Source organism: Spermophilus citellus (genome assembly GCF_964194105.1).
Source record: "Spermophilus citellus genome assembly, chromosome: 4".
Classification (NCBI taxonomy): Eukaryota; Metazoa; Chordata; class Mammalia; order Rodentia; family Sciuridae; genus Spermophilus; species Spermophilus citellus.
Window position 1 is genome coordinate 54993034 of NC_138185.1, and position 20088 is coordinate 55013121.

Sequence of the window (20088 nt, forward strand, 5' to 3'; positions counted from 1 at the left end):
TCTGGGCAGAAATAACAGTCTGAATTTTGACTTTGACTAAACAAGAAGTGGTTGTGATAAATCTTGTGTTGTTTGGCTAAAATCTCGGTGAGAATTCTTGTCATTGGCTATCAACTTGTACTTTGCTTTGGACTTTGTGGGCAAAAAGGAGAGATCAAATGGGGACATGAGAAAGATCTCAAGTATTTGAACTCTGTTGCATCACCAAGAGGGGTTGATCAGTGGTTGCTAAGATGGCAGGCTGGGATCTGTGTCTGGAAGCTGCACAAAGGCAGGTCTCAGCTCAGAATAGGAAAGAGTGGTGGTGCTGGCTCTACCTGGGGTATTCATAGGCAGCCTGTTTCTAGAGGAGACGTTCTTGGCCCCAGTGGTACACTAGCACACCTGGGAGCCCCTCCTCGAAGATCCTGGTCTAGGGTATGCCACAGGTATTTGTAGCTTTGGCAGGTGGGTCGATAGCTCCAAGCTTTCCAGGTGATTCTTACCTGATCAACAAGGGCTGATAACCTATTAGGGGTGCTTACTAGTATGAAGAATTCCTTGTCATTCATGATTCTTGAGGTCTGCTTGGCTGCTGTGTTGGTCAGCTTTGTGTGACTGTAACTAATACCTGAAATAATCAACTTAAAGGGAGGAAAGGTTTCAGAGTCTCTAGTCCATGGTTGCTTGGCCCCATTCTTTTGGTCCTGTGGTGAGGCAGCCCATCCTGGCAGGAGCATGTGATAGAGCAAGCTGCTCACCTCCTGGCTGGGAAGTGAGGAGGAAGAGTTGGGCTCCTCTTTCCCCTTCATGGGCACACCTCCAGTGACCAGAAGAACTCCTATAGGTCCCACTTCTAAGAGTATCTTCAGCCTCTCAATATCCCCTAGCTGGGGGCCAATCCTTTATGTAACTTATGGGCCTTTGGGGGGGACATTCCAGATCTAAACTACAACAACCTCACCAGCAGCTTCAGCATTAATTGGGAACGTAATAGAAGTGAGAATCTTCATTCCCCCTGCTCATATACCATGTGCAATGCCTGAATCAGAAACTGGGGTGGGGCCAGCAATCTGAATTTTCACACCCGGGGGTTTCTAGTGTTCGTTGAAGTTTGAACACCACCAACCTGTGCTGTAGTTGTGGTTCTCGAACTTTGGTGGATCTTACAATCACCTGGGAGCTCTTAAAATTTCAGATACCTAAGTCATGCTTCCTGCCAATGGAATCAGAACCTCTGGTGCTAGAAAAGAGTCACCAGTGCTTTTAAAACCTTCTAGGAGATTCCATTGTGTATCCACTTTTGAAAAATTAACGCATTATAGAAACAGAGGTAGGTTCCTCTTGTTCTTAATATTCTACTATTTGCCTTTGAAATTCGGTCCTGACTCCCTCATTTTGTGTTGTATTAGGACATAAGTTGCCTCAGAGCCTTGAAGGAATGCTAAAGTCCCCATTAGAACTCTGATTCTCCTGGAAGATGTGGCTGCTGGCTTCTGGCTTATTATGTACTCAGGGGAGAGGGCTTACCAGGATTCCATGCTGAGGTGGTGCTCTCGGGCGCAGCCAGCCACTTCAGGAACATGGGCACAGACCATCATTCCATGGGAGAAAAACCTTTTAAGGGAAGTTGTTAGACATGGTCAAACTGTTTTGGTTTTGTTTGGTCTATGGGTTCCATCAGTTTTCACACACTCATCAGCCCCTTCAGTGTGGTTATCACTGGGTCTGCTTTGAGGAGGTTCTGGACTCCTGAGGTGTGAAGAATGATCAATCCCGCCTTCATGTTGGCTCTGAGAGGCCTCAAGAGGGACTTCTGGTGGTCAGGAGTTCAGTCTGGAGGGATCCCTCTCAAGCATCAAGGGCCACTGCAGGAAGGAAGAGACATGAGAACTGGACCTCTGAGTAGACAGGAGTTCCAGATGGACAAAGGGCATGAGCAAAAGCCCTGGCTCCTGGGGTATTGAGGGATTTGGCAGGGTGGGGTCACTCTCTGCCCTCTGATGTGCATTTCAGTCCTGGAGTGGGGGTGGAGAAGTACACTCTCCCATCCCTATCCCTTCTCTAGCCCTCTGACAGGAGGGAAAAGGCAGAGACCAAATAACTAGACCATAAAGCCCCTCCTTGCGTGTGGCTTTAGGAAAGGAAGGGGGTAATGGTCATTAGGTGCAGGAAGCAGCCTGTCCTTAGAATTTGTACTGCCTGGAGCATCCTGTGCCCTTTGATGTCCCTGAGAGGTCTTTGAACTTTGGGAGGCAGCAGATTCCCTCTTAGCTGCAACCCCTCCTGTAGGTCAGCTAATCCCCTCCTCTGCACTGGCCTTTGAAGGGGAGAGGAAATGCTAGGGGCTGGTTTCTAATGCCCATTAAAAAAGCTGCCCCTAGAAGAATTGATCTCAGCAGTTCCCTCTGAGGAGGCAGCAGGAGCCTAGGAAGCTGGAGGCGTGGTGAGCAGGTCGATTTCATCTTATACCCCTTGGTATCCTTTAAATTTTTACCATGCCCTTATTTTTAACTACTAATTAAATTAATGAGGGCCAGAAGCCAAGCCATTCCCCATTGGCTGAGACAAACCTTCCCTGAGAAATCTAGCTGTTGGTACTGTTTGTTAGTGGGAAGATTATTAAATAAGATTCTAAGGACTTGAAATTGCCAAGTCTAGGTGGAATTGAAATTAATCTCATCTGGTTAAGGCATATTGATGGTTAAAAATAATAATTCTATCTTTTTTTGGAGGGTTGGTGTTTATGGGTACAGCAGGGGAAGAATCTGATATAAGACCAACTTATCTAGAGTATTTCTTCTAAGTTAATACAGTTTGTCACTTGGTATCTGTGGGGAATTGGTTCCAGGACTCTCCTTGGATACCAAAATGCACAGATACTGAGGTCCCTTAAATAAAATGCTGTAGTGTATGCATAGAACCTACATGCATCCTTCACTATACCTAAAATCACCTCTAAGGGGTTTATGAAATGGAATTCCACGCAAGGGCTATGTGAGTAGTTGTTATGTTGTACTGTTTAGGGAATAACGACAAGAAAGCAGTCTGTATGTATTCAGATGTAGTTTTCTAATTTTTTTACAAATATTTTCTATCCATGGTTGGGTGAATCTAAACATGTAGAACCCCTGGATGAGGACTGGCCCTATTGCTAGAAGATGTTTTGAGGGGAAAGGCGACTCTGAGGTTTACCAGATTTCATCCTGAAGTCATGGAAGAGTTCTGAACAACCATGCATTTGATGTCTCTTCTCCACACTCTGTAACCATGCGTGAAGGAAGAGCCTTTGAGGTAGACAGAAGGGGTGGAGTAGTGTAATACTTTCAGAACTCCCTCCAGGGTTCACTTGGGATTTCCAGAAGCAAATACAGAAGTAGCATGTTATTTTGTTTTAAGATAAAATAAACTCAAGGCCATTAAGTTATTATTATGTCTGATACATGTGACACCAGGCCCACCTGTGCCCTCAATCCCACAGACATTTAGAGTTAAAATTACTGTGCATACTTAATACTACGCGTTTTTGTTAAATATATCATTGCCAGAAATAATAGATGCCCTGGGACATAAACCTAAAATAACATGGAATTTTCTGTCAGGTAATCTTTAGTTTAAACTAAAAATAACCTAAGCAGTAGTTTATATAAACCTCAAGTATCAAGACTCTCAGCCCAGTGCTAGTTCATCAAACTGTAAATTTATGAGGCACTTTGTTAGCATTTTAACATTTTTAAAATAGATCAGGTGTGATCTATATTAGAGACAGGCTCTGGAAAGCCAAGAATCCCACTATTGATGGCTGGAACATTCTTCAGGGAAGTCCTCTTCTGAGGGCTGGAAGAGGGAAGTGCTGCTGGTGGATGCAGAATCGCAGACTGCACATTCAACTTTTCTGAGCACTTTTGTAACCATCCTGCAAATCTCCTGAGAGACCAGGGCCTCTGGCCAGGAGAGTCCAGAAGTGTGGGGAGAGGAGGCTTTTTTATTTTATAACCAATCTGAAGACCAGAGAAAACTTGGAAGTGGTTTCAAGCCTAACATCCCTATGCCCATGGTGAGACTATCCTCCCAGGGCTTGGATCTCCTTGGGCTGTCATTTTCCAAAACATCCTTGTTGTGGGAGGAAAAAAAAAAACTGTCTGGTTCAGAAGATCCTGCCTAGGGAAGATGGAAGGTGGTTTTTCAAAGTGCAAAGATAGAATAATTAAATGGTGTATTGATTCTCCATAGATTGAGGCCCAGGTTTGGAAAGGTGGGAAAGAGGTTTGAGGGAATTCCTGTAGGTAGAGTTGAGATCCACTAAGGGGTTTAACCATTTCTGAAAATAAGATTGAATTGCGCCTAGTTGGGGAACATGCAAATTTGGTAACAGTTGACATGTTCTTCACGCTATAACTCGTGAGGCCTTCTTTATTTGGGTCTGTATGGGAAGAAAGGGTTTCTGTGATGGAGGACTGGGGTGGGGTGGGGGAAGGCCCATGGATCTGCTGTGTAAGTTCCCAGATAATTTACCCAAGGACCCAGCTCAGAATCCCAGAACTTTAGGCTTTTAGGAAATCATTAATGTTCCCTAAGAGACAAAAGATTTCTTTCTCTTGGGCTGTTCCCTTCGTGTTTCATGTCATTGTTATACATAGAACTTACTTGCTTCATTTCTTTCATGGGCAAGGTCATGTTCAAAAGAGGGTCTCTGGTCTGCGATTCAGGTGAGGACTCTGGGGTCTGTGGGTTGCGACCATCGGAAGGAACATTCCTTCTTGCCGAGTCAGGACGGCCCTGCCAAAGCTGGATGGAGACAGAGCCATTGAACCCATTCCATGTGCAGTAGTTACCCCATATTATAGAGGCGGAAGCCATTTTTGTCATGAGACATTTCTATAATGATCACCATATGGAGATCCACGGAGGTCTCCAGGAGCAGAGGAGACCTCTACTCCGACTTTCTAGGTTCTTGACCACATCATAGAAAAGTTCAAAAAAGAATTTAAGGTTGTGCCAGGTACAAGTACCTGGGAATGGGAGTGTGGGAAGTCTCAAGAGTGTGAATCACCCCATCTCGGTCTGGAGTTTTAGCATTTATGGAGGGCCAGCAGCTACGGGGCTGTGCTGGAGGTGGAGTCAGGGCAGGGTTATGCAGTTTTGTACCAGTTTTCCTTGTGCCTTGCCTTGGAATGTTCTAATTATGCTACTTCCTACATCATATGTCTCATTAGCATTTTAAATCTCCATACAGGAGGATGCATCTTGCTATTTTAATGATAGGGTCATTTATTGGTCACCACCGACTTTATGCATATGCTCCCTACAGCAGTGGTTCCTCCAGCTGCCTTGGGGTTGTCCTGCAGTGTCGTTGCTTTTTCATCAGCTGGTCAGCAAGCTGCAGACAAGGACTTGGGTACAAGGTCATGGGCTGGGTGGCTCATGAGTTATTTGCTCTGTGTTCCAACAGTTTATGGGCATTTCTCTTTTGAGACTCAGTGTTTTCTCCATATCCTTAAATTCCTATCTCATAACCTCTACACATTTTGCAGACTTCATTAAAATCCATCAAAAATTTTAAGTCTACCTGTTTGAAAACATCATCACTACTTTTATTTACTGATATCAAATCAAACCATACATTACATCTAAGGTAAGTCATTCTTGTATAACCTAAATGTACTTTAAAAAACATTCACTTCCCTCAAAACTTAATATGAGATAAATACACACATGCATACATACATACATGTGTACACATACATACATAGCAGGCAGAAAAAAAGTAAAAATCTGGCTTCATTTAACATAGTGTTTTCAAAGCTCATACATGCTATTACATATGGAAGAATTTTTCCTTTTAAAGACTGTATAATATTCCATTATATGCATGTAACACATTTATCCATGCATCCATCAATAGACATTTAGATTGTTTCCACATCTTGGCTAATATATCTTTGATCCTGCTTTCACTTCTTTTGATTAAATATCCAGAAGTAAAATTGCTGGATCATGCAGTAGTTCTGTTGTAATTTTTTTGAGGACCCTTGGTACTTTTTCTCCATAGCAGTTACACTATACCATTAGGCATTCCAACCATCAGTGACCAGGCATGTCAATCTCTCCACATCATTACATGTACTTTTCTTTGTTTTTTTTTTTTGATGACAAACATCATAAAGATATGAAGCAATATCTCATTAGGGTTTTGACTTGCATTTCCCTGTTGATTAATGACATTGAGCATCCTTTCATGTACCTGATGGTCATTTGTATGTTATCTTTGGAGAAATGGTTAAGTCAAGTCTTTAACCCATTTTAAAATCAGGTTATTATTTTTTCCTGCTACTGGCTTATAGGAGTTCCTTATGTATTTTGGAGGTTAACTTTTTACAATACAGTAAGTGAAGTGAAGCAATCATGGGAAGAACCAGACTTATTGATTTCACTTACAGGTGATATCTAAAATAGTCAGATTCATGGAATTGAAGAATAGAATGAATGGTGGTTGCCAAGGGCTGAGGAGAGGGCAGTGGAGAGGGCATGGATCAGTGGGCATCAAGTTTCAGCTAAGCAAGATAAATAGATCGAGAGGGCTGCTGCTGTGCATTAAACTACAGTGAACAATACTGCATTGTATGCTTAAACCCTTAATAGGATAGATCTCATATTTAGTGTTCTTACCACAATAAAGTTTTTAAAAGTAAACCTCAAAATAAAGGAAATATACTGAGAGTAAATGTAAAAAAGAATGTATTTTAGGCACAAAGAATGAATATCTTTTAAATAACTTTTTATTTCTAACAAAATTTTTTTAAAAACTGAAATAAAATTGTTTTCCCATGTATTCCATATAAATCATAATTTTCTGTTGTCCACCAAAAAAAAAAAAAGACAAAAAGTGAGAAATTGCATTGAGAAATAGGACCCTCTTTATTCAGCAAAGCAATTACTGGAAATGTCTAAATTATTTTTATTGGCCAGAATTATCTAATTATTTCTTGGCTCTTCTTTTTACCTTAAGTGGATGGACACCTGACCTCTCAATAGGAGGATCAGCTGGGATTTAACCAGAGATGGTTTTCATTATTCTGCTGAGTAGTTTTTTTGTTGTTGTTTTTTTTTAAGTACCTCTTCTCACAGGCTGGCTGTGATTTGACGCTATAAATGACAGCTGGTCCACCATTCTTTCTTCTTCTGGTCTATTATCTGCCACTTGAAAAGCAGCTAATATTTTCTACATGAATCAAAGCATGATTTTTCATTTTCATCCATTGGGATTGTTGGCAAAGAATAGGCATCCTTACACAAGAGGTCTCTCCTCTGGGAATCATGAGTCGGCAAACTGTGCTCTCTGATGCAGTAAACTGCATCTCAGCCCCTTGCAGTGATGGTACATATATAAACTCTGGTGACTCATTGTTCAGATTACAGCGTGTGGCCCACCATCCATGCCTAGTCACGCATTCTGCTGTCTCTCAGGTCCAGATGGGCAAGGAAGGTGACAGGAATGATTTTGGTGGACCCAGGTATAGAGATATGAAAAAACCAAAAAGCCACGGTTATTTATGAACTTGAAAACTCAAACCCATGACATTTGATAACTGAGTGTCTTGGGTGATTCCCATTGGCCCTTAGCACTGTGACTTATCTCCAAGAAATACCAAACACTTGAACGTTCCTCTAATGGAATATTTAGAGTAAGGAAGTCTGATCATCAGAAGTTGAGAGTTTAGGGCTGGGGTTGTGGCTCAACAGTAGAGCGCTCGCCTCATACTTGCGAAACCCTGGGTTCTATCCTCAGCACCATATAAAAATAAATAAGTGAAATAAAGGTATTGTTTTCAACTACAATTAAAAAAATAAATATTAAAAAAAGGAGTTGAGAGTTTAAGAGCTATAATGTCAGTTAATTATCACAGTCCATTTAAAGATTTTCATTTATTTATATTGTCTCTTTGTTCAATCAGTTTTCTTTCACTTTGTGAGCTAATCACCACTTTATTTCTCTGTAAATTCCCACTGTGATCTCTGTGAGAGCAGCTATCACCCTGTATCACTTGTACTTAGACTTAAGTGTACATAGTGTGCTTGAACCTGGACCTGGAAATGAGACACCTGTAACATAGTGTTCCTCTCTCCTCCTCCTTCTCTTTGGACAGCTTGGGGATGAACCATGACGATGACCACTCATCCTGTGCTGGCCGGTCCCACATCATGTCGGGCGAGTGGGTAAAAGGCCGGAACCCCAGTGACCTCTCTTGGTCCTCCTGCAGTCGAGATGACCTTGAAAACTTCCTCAAGTAAGCCCTTGAATCATTCTGTAGCATAGTACAATAGAAAATTCTCCCCAAATACAAAATGATTAGAGTCCTTTCAGCCTGAAGAGGTGATCAGTGCAATATCCTATAACAGGCAAATGCTTCCTCCCAAGCGTGCACCTGGTATGACATTGGACACCCAGCAGGTGACCATTAAATAATTATTCAGTGATGGCAATATCAACATAGAGACCCTGGCTTGAAAACCCACTTCATTTCTTTGCAGTCCTGTGACCATGAGTGGACACCACCTGAGAGGTGCTCCTTGGGTACTGTATGCGGTGGTTGAACACTCCCTGGGTGCTGAGGCTGCCTCCCTTGGTGGGGAATGAATTTGCTGCAGGGTGGGTTTGCTCACCACCTGCTCATATGGAGACAGGGTGTGTTTATCTCAATGCTACTTTCTTCCTACAAGATGTCTACATCATTCCATTTTTACATTCTGTGGAAGAATTGCTCATCTAGTTTCAGATCCTTGTCAAACTGAGTGTACACACAGACCATTCTGGTCATAGAGTGTTGAAACCTTGGGGCTTACAATGGGAGTGTAGCTCAGTGGTGGTGTACTTATCTGGCATGCATGAGGTCCTGGGTTCAATCCCCAGTACTGCAGCACATACACACATACATACAACCTCCCTCCCTCCCTCCCTCCCTCCCTCCCTCAGGGCTGGCTTATAGCATTGATGTGTGTGCCCTGAGTACTTCTCTACTTAGTCATGTTAATCTGTAGAACAGAGGTGAGTCAGTGAATCTCACCTACATATGCAGCTTTACAGTCCAAGGGATTAAAGTACTCAGGCGATCTGGGGTAAAGTGGCAAAGGCATCATCTGGGTCTTCTCTCATGTTTCCTGTTGATGGGGAAATTGCTTAAGTGGTAAACAGGCTTAAAAATGGACCCATTGGTTTTAATATGGTCTACTTCCCCTGAGTGTGTGTTATCATAGAATTTTAGTAAAATGTAACAGCTATGTGATGTTATTTGTTGTACCCAACAGAGTTAGTACAACCAGAGAGTATGTTTTCATTTGCTCACATACACAGTGCTGACCCCACTGGTGACAAGTAATGTCTTAGTCTGGGGAAGATGGGCCAGCCTCAGCTATGTGTACTGGCATGCATGCAATTTTCAAGAATTTTGGCAAGTTACTGGGTTTTCCTTTTAATACCATCTGCCTTGCTTTAGGAATGGAGGGAGGGAAGCATTAAAGTATTTTTGACCCTCTAATAAAGCTTCCTTTTTGGAAATATACCTCTCATTGTAAGTAAGCATTTCTGTTCTGATTGAAATCCTGAAGTCCTCCGTAGAGTGTACCACTGGCCAGCCTTTGGTGGCAGCAGCAGGTGTAGTCAGGTGAGACAGCTGCCTTGTCCCCACAAATCTTTGAAAGAGAATTTGTGAAGTTGGAAATAAGCACTTTGATTTTATTTAAATTATGCTTGTTCTTTATTCATAGTAACTTTTGTCCAAAAACCATATTCTAAGAAAATATCATGGTCATTTATTTCAAAAACATTTTTTGTCAAATTCCCCATTAAAGACCCTTTGCTTCAAGGGTGTTGCTCCTGGGCCCCTCCTGAGTGGCTGGTTTCTTAATAATCCACATTCAGTCATGTGGGAACAAAAAGCAAACAAAGCACAATCCACATGTCCAGTGCCTGGGTCCTTCTCCCATAAATCACTTGAAGGTACATCATTCTTTTTTTAATATTTATATATTTATTTTAGTTTTAGGTGGACACAGTATCTTCATTTTATTTTTATGTGGTGCTGAGGATCGAACCCAGTGCCTCATGCATGCTAGGCGAATACCCTATCACTGAGCCACAACCGCAGCCCGAAGGTGCATCATTCTTAAAGACCAAAAAATCAAAACAAAAACCTGAACAGTACATTTGCAAGTCAGCTTACCTCTTGGCTGTTTCAGGTCCAAAGTCAGTACCTGTTTGCTGGTCACAGACCCCAGGAGCCAGCATGCAGTGCGCCTCCCTCACAAGCTGCCAGGCATGCACTACAGCGCCAACGAGCAGTGCCAGATCCTGTTCGGCACCAATGCCACCTTCTGCAAAAACATGGAGGTAAGCATCCAGGGGAAAGCTGGCTCAGGAAGGGCCACTGATATAGGTATTCACACTTAACATGTGCATATATGTGTACATAACACACATTCAGAGGCATTTGCACATATGTAGCGTAGATAGCCACACATGCATGCATGCCCACACTTGTGTTTCAGGTCCCTGCATACAAGGCAGTTTTGAAGGGGGATGCTTCAGGCTTTCTACCGAAATGAGAAGCCTAGTATTTTAGCATGAAAAATTTTGAATGCTAGAGAAAGAAGAGTGACCCATACTTCTTGGAAGTGATCTGACATCCTCTGATTTCAAACTTTGCAAAGATAAGGAAGAGGACTAAAAACTGTTAAATGTTGGAGAATGTCAGATGGAGAAAATTTCAAATGTAATAAATCAGTTATATAATAGTGATAATAACCCTATTAAATAGCATTTATGGAGCAGCGTCTATGTGTCTGGTCCCAAAGTGTCACCATAACTCCCTAGATTCTATCTCCACATTACAGATGATAAGAGCAAATCAAACTAAGTAAGTGGCCATTCATAGTGTCTTGGTTAGTAGGTAGGAAAACAAGGACTTGAATCCAAGCACATTCACACCCAGAGCACACACTTTTTCACTGTGCAGCAAAGAGGGAGGCCCATGGCTTGGCTCATTCTTCAGATGGAGAGTACCAAGAGGAACATACTGGGACCTGGGGCACCATGCCCTTGGCCATCTGTGTAACAGCCACAGGAGGTCCAGAATGGCCAGAGAAGCCTGCATTCCAGTGGAACTCAGCTAGGGAGCACAGCCTGCACCACCCTGGGGCAGAAGAAGGACAGAATAAAGGAAAGTATTTAGAGATTTGTGGGGCTCAGGGGCAGGCAGCCCAAGAGAGAGCTAAGCACAGGGCTCAGGACAGCATCTCGTCCCAGGAAGGATCTGTGGAGGGCTGACCAGGAACTCACGACAGAACCCAAACCAAGGAAGACAGGTCCACAAGGGCTGCCTACAGAAGGAGGCCTGGGATCCTGGCAAGCCTTGACTCCCAAGGAGTTCATGCTGCCTCTTGAGGACTTCTATCTAAGAGTTGGGGTGATATCCTGCAGGTGGGGCACGGCATTGTTTGGGGTATGGAGAACAGCAGCACCTCAGCACCCAGCTGGTACCGACTGCCAGCTGTTTTTCCCAAGGACACTTATTCACAGTGTTGTTCTGAATCCTCCTCTGCTGGTCCCCTGGGCAGTGTGATCAGGGCCAGGATTCTGACTGCCCCAGCAGCCTTCCATGTCTAATGCTCCTCATCAGCCTCTGCACGGCTTGACCATGAAAGCTCTCGTTTCTATATGTATGTGTCTGCCAAGAGCATTCAGTTTGCTTACACTTCATTTTCAGCCTCCAAAGTGAATCGATGATACAAATATCAAGAGAGCAGTTTTCAGGGGGGCCTTTGATGGTGTTAAGCTCAGTACAAGACCAACATGAGGATATATGTCTAGAACCCTCCCAAAGACACTGAGCATTTAGGAAAGACAGAAGGGCCCCTCCCTAGGGTTGAGAAGGGGAGGTTCCCAGTGGATTCAGAGTGCCCAGTAGGGAGTCCTACCCAGCGCTGCTGAGATGAGGCAGGTCAGAGGAGCTGGCCTTCCAGGGTAGTAAGATTGAATGGGTGTATCTGGACAAAGACCACCTTCCCTGCAAGCTGAGCCATTTTTCCCTCTAGGAGCCAGGTGATTGCAGGAAGGTGGGATTGAGGAAGGGAGACACATATTGGGGACTAGCAATCTCCCAGGCTGGACTCTGCCCTTGCACTGTTATGCAGTACCCTAACTGCAACACTTAGGTACTTAGGGATGTAAGAGGATGGTCAGGAAGGAAAGCCCAGTGTGCCTATTACTGAGGGAGAGAAGGGAATCTGTCTTCAAAGACCCCAAGGGAGAGAAGGCTACATGATATTTTATTTTCCTTCATTAACATCTTTTCATTTAAAGAGGACAATTAGAGGTCGACAAGTAATGAATGGTTAGCTCAGCTTTGTAGCTCCTTATCCCCTAGAGACTCAAAATGCAAATAAATTTGTAATGCGATCTTCCCATTTGTAAGATGCCGTGAAATTGAGCTTTTAATCCCACAGCTCCCCAAGAACTGCACCTCATGTTTTCTTACTTGCTTTTACCTTGAGTGTTGCACCAGTAATCAAATAGTGTTTTCTGCCCCAATAGCAGGAGTCGTTATGTGCGGGGGATAGGGAGGGTGAAGTAGTGGAGTCACCATGGTGGCTGCCAGCCTCCGCTAGTCACTAGTCATTGTTCCACTTGCAAGGACTGTGACGGTGAGGTGGCAGCTACTGCTCATGCTGGAGAACATGTCTCACTAATGCTTTTGCACTACTGTGGAAGGTCAGAGATTTGAGACACGCTGCCCTCGGTCTGGGCTGGTCCTGTAAGTCAGATCCAGACCAAGACACCAGCACAGGTTTGGATTCCAGGGATCACAGTGTGGTCAGATTGCTCCCTCTGTGCCTATAGAGGTATGTGCTCCAGAATGTGTTCAGTATGGCAGGATCGCAGATGTCTTCTATTGCCATTCCTTCCTGCTTTGTGGAACAAGATCACCGTGTTGCCCCCTATCATGTCGTTTCTGTGTTCCTCTTCACCTGCTCTGTTGCAGCTATCCTGCTGCCTCCCTGCAGCTCCCAGTGGGGTCATGCCCCACCGTCAGCAGCCCCTTCCTCTGCCTGGCAGCTCCTCTCTTAGCTATCCACATGAATCATTCCTCATCTTTTTTGAGGAAAGATTTTTTTTTGTTGTTGTTTTTGAGGCTAACCTTGTCAATGTGTCCTACCCCGACTGCCCTGCTTGACACTATGATCAGTAGCCCTCCTCTGCCCACCCTTGCAGCACCAACTTCCAACTGACCTCTTAAGGGAAAGCACTGCTTCCAGACACTTACTTTTTTTAACATGCTATAGAGTGCACTTACTTATTATGACTGATAATTCCCCTCTTCTAGATCAAAAATCTTTCAAGGGCAGTCATCTTAACTTTTGCTCACCAGTAATTTTCAACTGCCACGAGCAGTGCCTGGCACACAGTAGGCACTCAATAAGTATGTGTTGCTCTGGGATCCAGCCGTGACCCTAACTGAAGGTTTGTACAGTCCTGCTTGTGTGGCTTCACTCACCTGCTGATGAATCTATGGACGGTGCAGAGTTGAGAAAGAGACCCTTAGAGACCTGCCCATGTGATATATTACTCTCTAAACCTGATTGCAGGGTTTTCCATGTGGTTCACTACCATAAGGGGTGAATCTGCCAGACGTCTTGCAAGGGTCCATGCAGACCACTCCCATGGCTCCCTCCCAGGACAAGAACCATTCAAGGAAGGGCAGTGAGTCTGGTAGGGAGTGAGTGCAGGCTGGTTCCTAGTGATTGTTTCTCTTTCTCTGTGCATTGGTGTCTTCACTAGTAAAATATGAGGCTTCTGGTCAGTTAAGACATGTAAAGTGTAGAGAAATGGTTCTGTCATAAAGTTAGTGCCCAATATAGTGAGCTGATAGCTGTGTTGTTATTTTCTTCCTGGACAATGCCAGTTCCCACCTGTGGGAGACAGAACTAATCTATCTGTTCATTTAAAGGATCCACGTTTTTCTCTATTGAATTCCTGGGTGCTATGAAAAAAAATGAAGCGTCGTCTTAACTCTTCATTCCTCCTGATGTAGCCAGAGACACCAGAACCAATCAGTTCTTTTAATTCAGTGCTATAATTGATCTTTGTAGTCATTATTACCCTTTCTTTTCCTTGAGGATTGAAATGGATATCACGTTATTAAATGACATGGTCTCAAATATGCCTTTAAGTTTCTCACCCCAACTATATCTTCTGGCCAAAATGGAATGACGGGCCAGATTTACTCTCCTGTCTGAATTCAAATGATTGATCAATCAATCAAAAAATGAGTGATGTAGTAAGACACTTTACATAAAACAACAGATGCCTGTTCCCTTTGAGGGGAGCCCTAGGATTATTCTTGCCAACTGCCTGAAGAGCTTCCAGGCTGCAGCACAGGAGAACTGAAAGGAAGCCACAGTCTTCCTAGTAGAGGAAATGGAGCTGCTTTTACAGGGAACTGAGGCAACTAGGGTTCCTAAGACAGAGTACTAAAGAAAGAGCTGCCCAAAGAGAGACCCCCAGAGATGTGCAGAGGGTCCCCTCGGAATATGCCACTTACTGGTCAGTGCTGGTGTGTGGAAAAACTACCCCAGGGCAGGCAAAGAGCCATCTGAAAGGGTTAGAGGAACACTCTGAGGAGCTCACACAGGTATCAGATAGTGCATGGCTTATAATTCTATACCCAGAAAAATATCTTTCAAAAAATTGTTAAATGCAGTTTTTTCCTGTTATAGAAAAGCTGGAAAAAAATCATCATGAACAGGCTTATACACTATAAGAAACATTAAAATAAAATAAATCTTTCAACAGAAAATGATACTAGATGAAAATATATATCTATACAAAGGAATGAAACACACTGCAAGTAGTAACTACATGGGTAAATATATGACATATTGAAGTATACTTGAATGTCTTTTAAAAATTATTGAACATTTAAACAGCTGTTTTAAAATAAATAATTGTACTTGTAGTAGCTCTCCATGTCCTAATCCCCAGAATGTATGAATGTTATTTTATATAGCAAAAGGGGATTTGCAGGTATGATTAAATTGATTATCTTGGGATGGGAAAATTGTCTTGGATGATATTATGGGCCCAGTGTGTTTGCATGGATCCTTCAAAAGAGGGAGACATGAGATAAAATCAAAAGGAGAGAGAGGAGATATCATGATAGAAGCAAGAGTTGGGGGTGATGCAAGGAAGGAGCCACAAATCAAGGAATGCAGATGGCCTCGAGAAGCTGGAAAAAGTCTTCGGAAGGAATCTACCCTGCTGCCAGTTGACTTTATCTCCCTGAAAGTCATTTTGGTCTTCTGACCTCTAGAACTCTAAGAAAATTTATGTTGTTTTGAGCTACTAAATTTGTAGTAATTTGTTGTAACAGCAGTAGGAAACCAATTCAAATTTGCCATAGGGAACTAATTTAGTACTTTAGGGTTATGACACATATGAAAGTAAAATGTATGGTATTCACAAAGGCCAGAAAGGGAGAAATTCAAAATATGATATTGACTCTTATACTATATGTGAGGTGTAATAACAGCAGTCCCTCCTTATCCGGAAATAGTGAATAAACTTAAAATAACTTATATAGCACATTGTCATAATTATTTTATCAGTAGTAATTGCTGTTAATCTCTTACTGTACTAAATTATAAATTAAACTTTATTATAAATAGGCATGATTAGGAAAAAACACAGTGTGTATATAGGGTTTGATTGTATCCTGGGCAATGAGGGTCTTAGAATGTATCTCCCAAGGATAAAGGGGACCACTATAATATCAGATAAAGACAGATTGTGATCATTTAAAGATGTGTAATATCAAGTGTAGAACAAACAGGAAATGACGCTGCAGAGAGTCATAGCTTTTAAGATAACAAGGGAAATAAAATGTATGCAGTCATATATTGCTTATTCCTGTGGTTAAGGACATTAGAAGTAGATTATTTAAAGACGGATTATAAATGCATAGTCATTTGTGCTCCATTCCACTGAGAAAGTAGTGCATTAGGGTTCTTGACATGTTCTATTTAGATGTGAGTCTTCTTGAAACCCCATGAACATCCTGTGTCCCCAGGTGGAAAGCACCAATTGTCTAGTCTTCATGACAGAATCACACAAGTGACTTCATAACATCTCAAAGCATGTCCAGTTACTTCAGAAAAAAACTGTGCTACAAAATTCTGAACAATATTCTCCAAACCAGAGCTGTGGATATAGCTCAGTGATTGAGTGCTTGCCTAGCATGCATGAGGCCATGGTTCAATCCCTAACACTGAAAAAAAAAAATCACTAAACCACTTTTGGTCCCCTTTTATAGGGAAACAAAAACCACTATGTACTAGATGTTGTAAAAAGGAAGAAAAACGCACAGCCAGCAGTTTAAGGGGAGAGGATATTGTGAAGAAATTACAACTCCAAAAATATGGAGCAATCTCTTTTCTTAAAAACTATACTTACGTTTGGAAATTGAGAACATTATCCATGCTCCCAAGCCTGGGGCTCCCCTAAAGACTGTATTGATGGGAACTTCACTGGCCAGCACCTTGGGCTGGGGTCTCTGTATAGAGCCATTAGGGGAAGCTTGGAAAAGGACCTAAGCATTAAGGAGGCAACTCTCTGTGTGTCTGTCTGTGTCTGTGTATCTTTTGTCTTAAAAATGTCTGGAACTTTAAGCCGGTTACAGAAAAGAAAATAATAATGAAATATAGTGGAGATTGGACACTGCCCAGGGAATAAAACTGTGAGACACACCGGTATTGAGGAGTTGAACATTTTCTTTTCTGGAATACAGAACATAAAAACAAGAAGAAAAAGAAACTTGATAGATTCCATTTTCAGAACAATACTAACCACCCTGACTAGTGGTGGGCTGTTTTCATTTCACTGCTGTCTCTTATGGGAAACAAAAGCTTATCTGCCAAAGGATGAGCCCAGCCCATTCCAGACAGGAAGTAGAGAGCAGAGGCCTCCCTCCTCTCCGGGAGCACGTCTCTCATCCACGCATCCCCGTGACCGCACTGAAGCAGGAGCCCCAAACCAGGGCCCTTTGGGTAGTTTCAAAGTATTCATGAACTGGGATAGGACAGCAATCACACCTTTATTTTTCTTCCACTTCTAAGTGAAGTTAGTATTTCCCTCCATTATGAAGGTTGGCAGTAAACCCTAGCAGTCTCCACAGGACCCAGGACAGTCATGTGATTAGGAATGACAGACATCCTCATATGTATAGCAGTGTGGCTGACATCACAAACTATCATTTATACTCCCCACTCCTTTGACATTACACTGGTTACACTGTCCCCTCTATATTATAGACAATGTGTTGACAAACCTATATTACAGTATTGCACTTTAGGAAATCGGTATTTTGAAAATGATATTTCAACTTAATTATTTTCTTGGTAATTTTATGTATTTAATAACTATGCATTGGCAAACATAGTCTAGGAGGGGCTTTCTCAGCACCACTAGATGCTGAGGACCCCCCAAACCAGAGACTTGGTGTTGGAGAGTGGCAGGCTGGTGTCTGCCCATAGCAGGAAACATGGGATGCCCTGACTGAGCTTTTGCTCTTCTTTGGGTAGAATTTCCAATGCAGCACTTCCTTGTGACTTCTGTGTATACCCTTCTCTGGGTGCTCATGGTTCCTAGCTGTCTTAAGACCCATGAATTAAGAACCATTTCCTCACTCAAAGGAATAGGGTAAATGATGTGAGAAAACATTGCTTTGGGAGCCACCCAGGTTTCAAATAGTAGCCAGGTTTTCTGCATTCTTAAGCATCTGCATATAATAGAACCAAAAAAATAGTTAAAATGCAGTCCATTTTAATTTTTAGACCTCTGGAGGCTCCTGCAGCATCATCATTACCATTGAATCTTTCATGTCTGTCGGCGGAATGCTGGTATTACAAGGCTCAAAGCTGTCTATGGAAATATGAACTACAAAAAAATTGGCCTCAATAGCTGGCATTTGTTGTAGAAGTTATTGGCAAATGCAGCCGTCTCCTCTTTTAGCCAATGGTAATGTGATGTTTTTAATTCGAGAAAGTATTTCAAGAAAGTCCAAACATAAAAGATATAAACACTGGATGGTAAATATTTATTAGAAAGGGGAAATGAACTTTATGCAATTAGTTCAATCAATCTCTTTTATGATTACAAGTTCCTCCTGTCCTCCATCACTGGAAAACAAAGTTACTCTTTAACAAGACTTTAAAGCTTAGATATTCTGCCAGGTGAAAAAGGGTGGGAAGACCAAATTTAGGCATTATCGACTGAAAGGAAGAGTGAGTATACAACTGGAGACAAAGCAAAGGAGGCGGCAGTTAGGGCAGTATCCTGACCATGACCACTATCGCTGCCCCACACAACCCTCACCCGTTTCCCACACAGCAGGGGGATTTCTCCTGCTGCTACTACCAGCACTCCAAAACCTGGGGATCCGAGGTTGAAATGTACTATGGAATGACCACCCACCCCTCATCTGTGTTCTGTGCAACATATTCTATCATTGCTCTGAAGCCTAGGCATGGCTGCCACCATACAAAGAAAGGTAGTGCTTAGAGAGGATTCCAGTAGCCGTGGTTGCCATGAGTGCAGACGAGATTTTGTTCCAGGGCATTCCATTCACAAGGGACCGCAATGTGCACGTTACACTGTTTTTCTCAGAACATTGTTAATCGAAGAAGTTGTGAACTAATTGGAGGGAAGTGAGTGTCTGGAGTGGACACAGGCATTAGAGGGGTGCAGTGTTCTTTTCTACCTAACGTTCCCATGGAATGTTGTTCTTTCCCATTGGTACAGCATGGAGGTGCAATCTGTGTAGCACAGTGGGAAAGAAGATGGGCTCTCTAGTTAGGCTGCCCAGGCTGCCTTCCTACCTCCACTTCTTTGAACACACTGTACAGTCTTTATGCCTCAATCTTCTAATCTGCAAAATGGGAAAATAGATCCTTTGGACACATTATAGGGTTGTAATGATAGATGCGTAACAGATAAACTAGAGCAATTGGCACGGAGAACACACTCAGTGTTGCTTCTGTCATTTTTTTGCAACCTTGTTTCCTGGAGTCAGTGGGAAAGGAGGGGACCTGGTTTAGCTGACCATTATATTGGCTGATTCTCCTTTTCTGTGTCTTCCTATGCTGTCCTCTCCATTCCTCCTGGTGCCCTGGAAGTCTGTAACCCCCAGGGATTGCTCTCCAGCACTCAGTATCTCTTGGAAAATCCCCAGTCCCAGGGCTGGAAAGCCTCTTTCTGTCCTGCAGAGAGCTGCTTGGACATCTTGATGGATCCAGAGCTTCTTGTGGCATCCAAGAAGCTCAAGTTGTCATAACGCTACCTGGAAGCAGGACTCTTTTCTGATATCAGTCAGTTCTAAACTTAATGGGTCATTAGAGCCTCCTCCAGAGACTGTTGGATGTTACTGTGTCCCACTCCAAATCCTATTAGAAGTTACTGTATTTCTAGGGGACATGGGTTTTAGAAATTTGTATTTTTATATAGCCTCCCCCTAGGATTCTTACTGTCAGCCTGGTTTGGAAACTGCTGATTTAAATAAAATCTATCCCTTCATTGCCAGTGGACCTGGCCAGAGAGGGAGGCTGGCAAGGTCTGGGAGCCTGCCTGGCCTGGCCCTGCCCTACTCAGACGGGGCTTGCATGGTCATATGTGGCGCTGGACGCCCAGCTGAAAGCTTTTTTGCCTGTGTGGGTCTCAGCTTCCTGCCCAGCATCTGCAGCCTCTTGAAGCTGTTGGACTTTGGCAGCAGATAGCCCTAATTTTCCAGAAGTGTTTGAAAGTTTACAGTAGACTGCCTTCTCCGAGAGCTCTCCAGACAGTGCAGGTTGTGTGTTATCTTTCAGTTCTTGACCCCAGGCCAGCTGAGTGTCCAGGTGCCTGGGGCCTACCCTTGGAGCAACACCCAGCCTCAGCCAGGTAAGGGTCTTTGCTACCCTCAGGAACATGGAAAGAGTAGCCATGGGATGCAGGAAACCTTCCAGAAGCAGTCCTGGCTTGCCGGCCTGGGGAAGACTTCAAACTGTAGTAGTATTTGTGGAAAA

The 20088-nt window shown here is 43.1% G+C and overlaps 1 protein-coding gene across 2 annotated transcripts in view; it reads left to right on the forward strand.

The window, feature by feature from the left end:
• ADAMTS17 (ADAM metallopeptidase with thrombospondin type 1 motif 17) overlaps positions 1–20088 on the forward strand; it is a 366835-nt gene that overhangs the window by 193504 nt on the left and 153243 nt on the right. For both annotated transcript variants that reach the window (XM_081292254.1, XM_081292253.1), the window contains exons 9-10: positions 8127–8267; positions 10216–10366. In XM_081292254.1, the coding sequence (XP_081148380.1) occupies positions 8127–8267; positions 10216–10366 (292 nt within the window). The remainder of the gene's footprint in view (positions 1–8126; positions 8268–10215; positions 10367–20088) is intronic.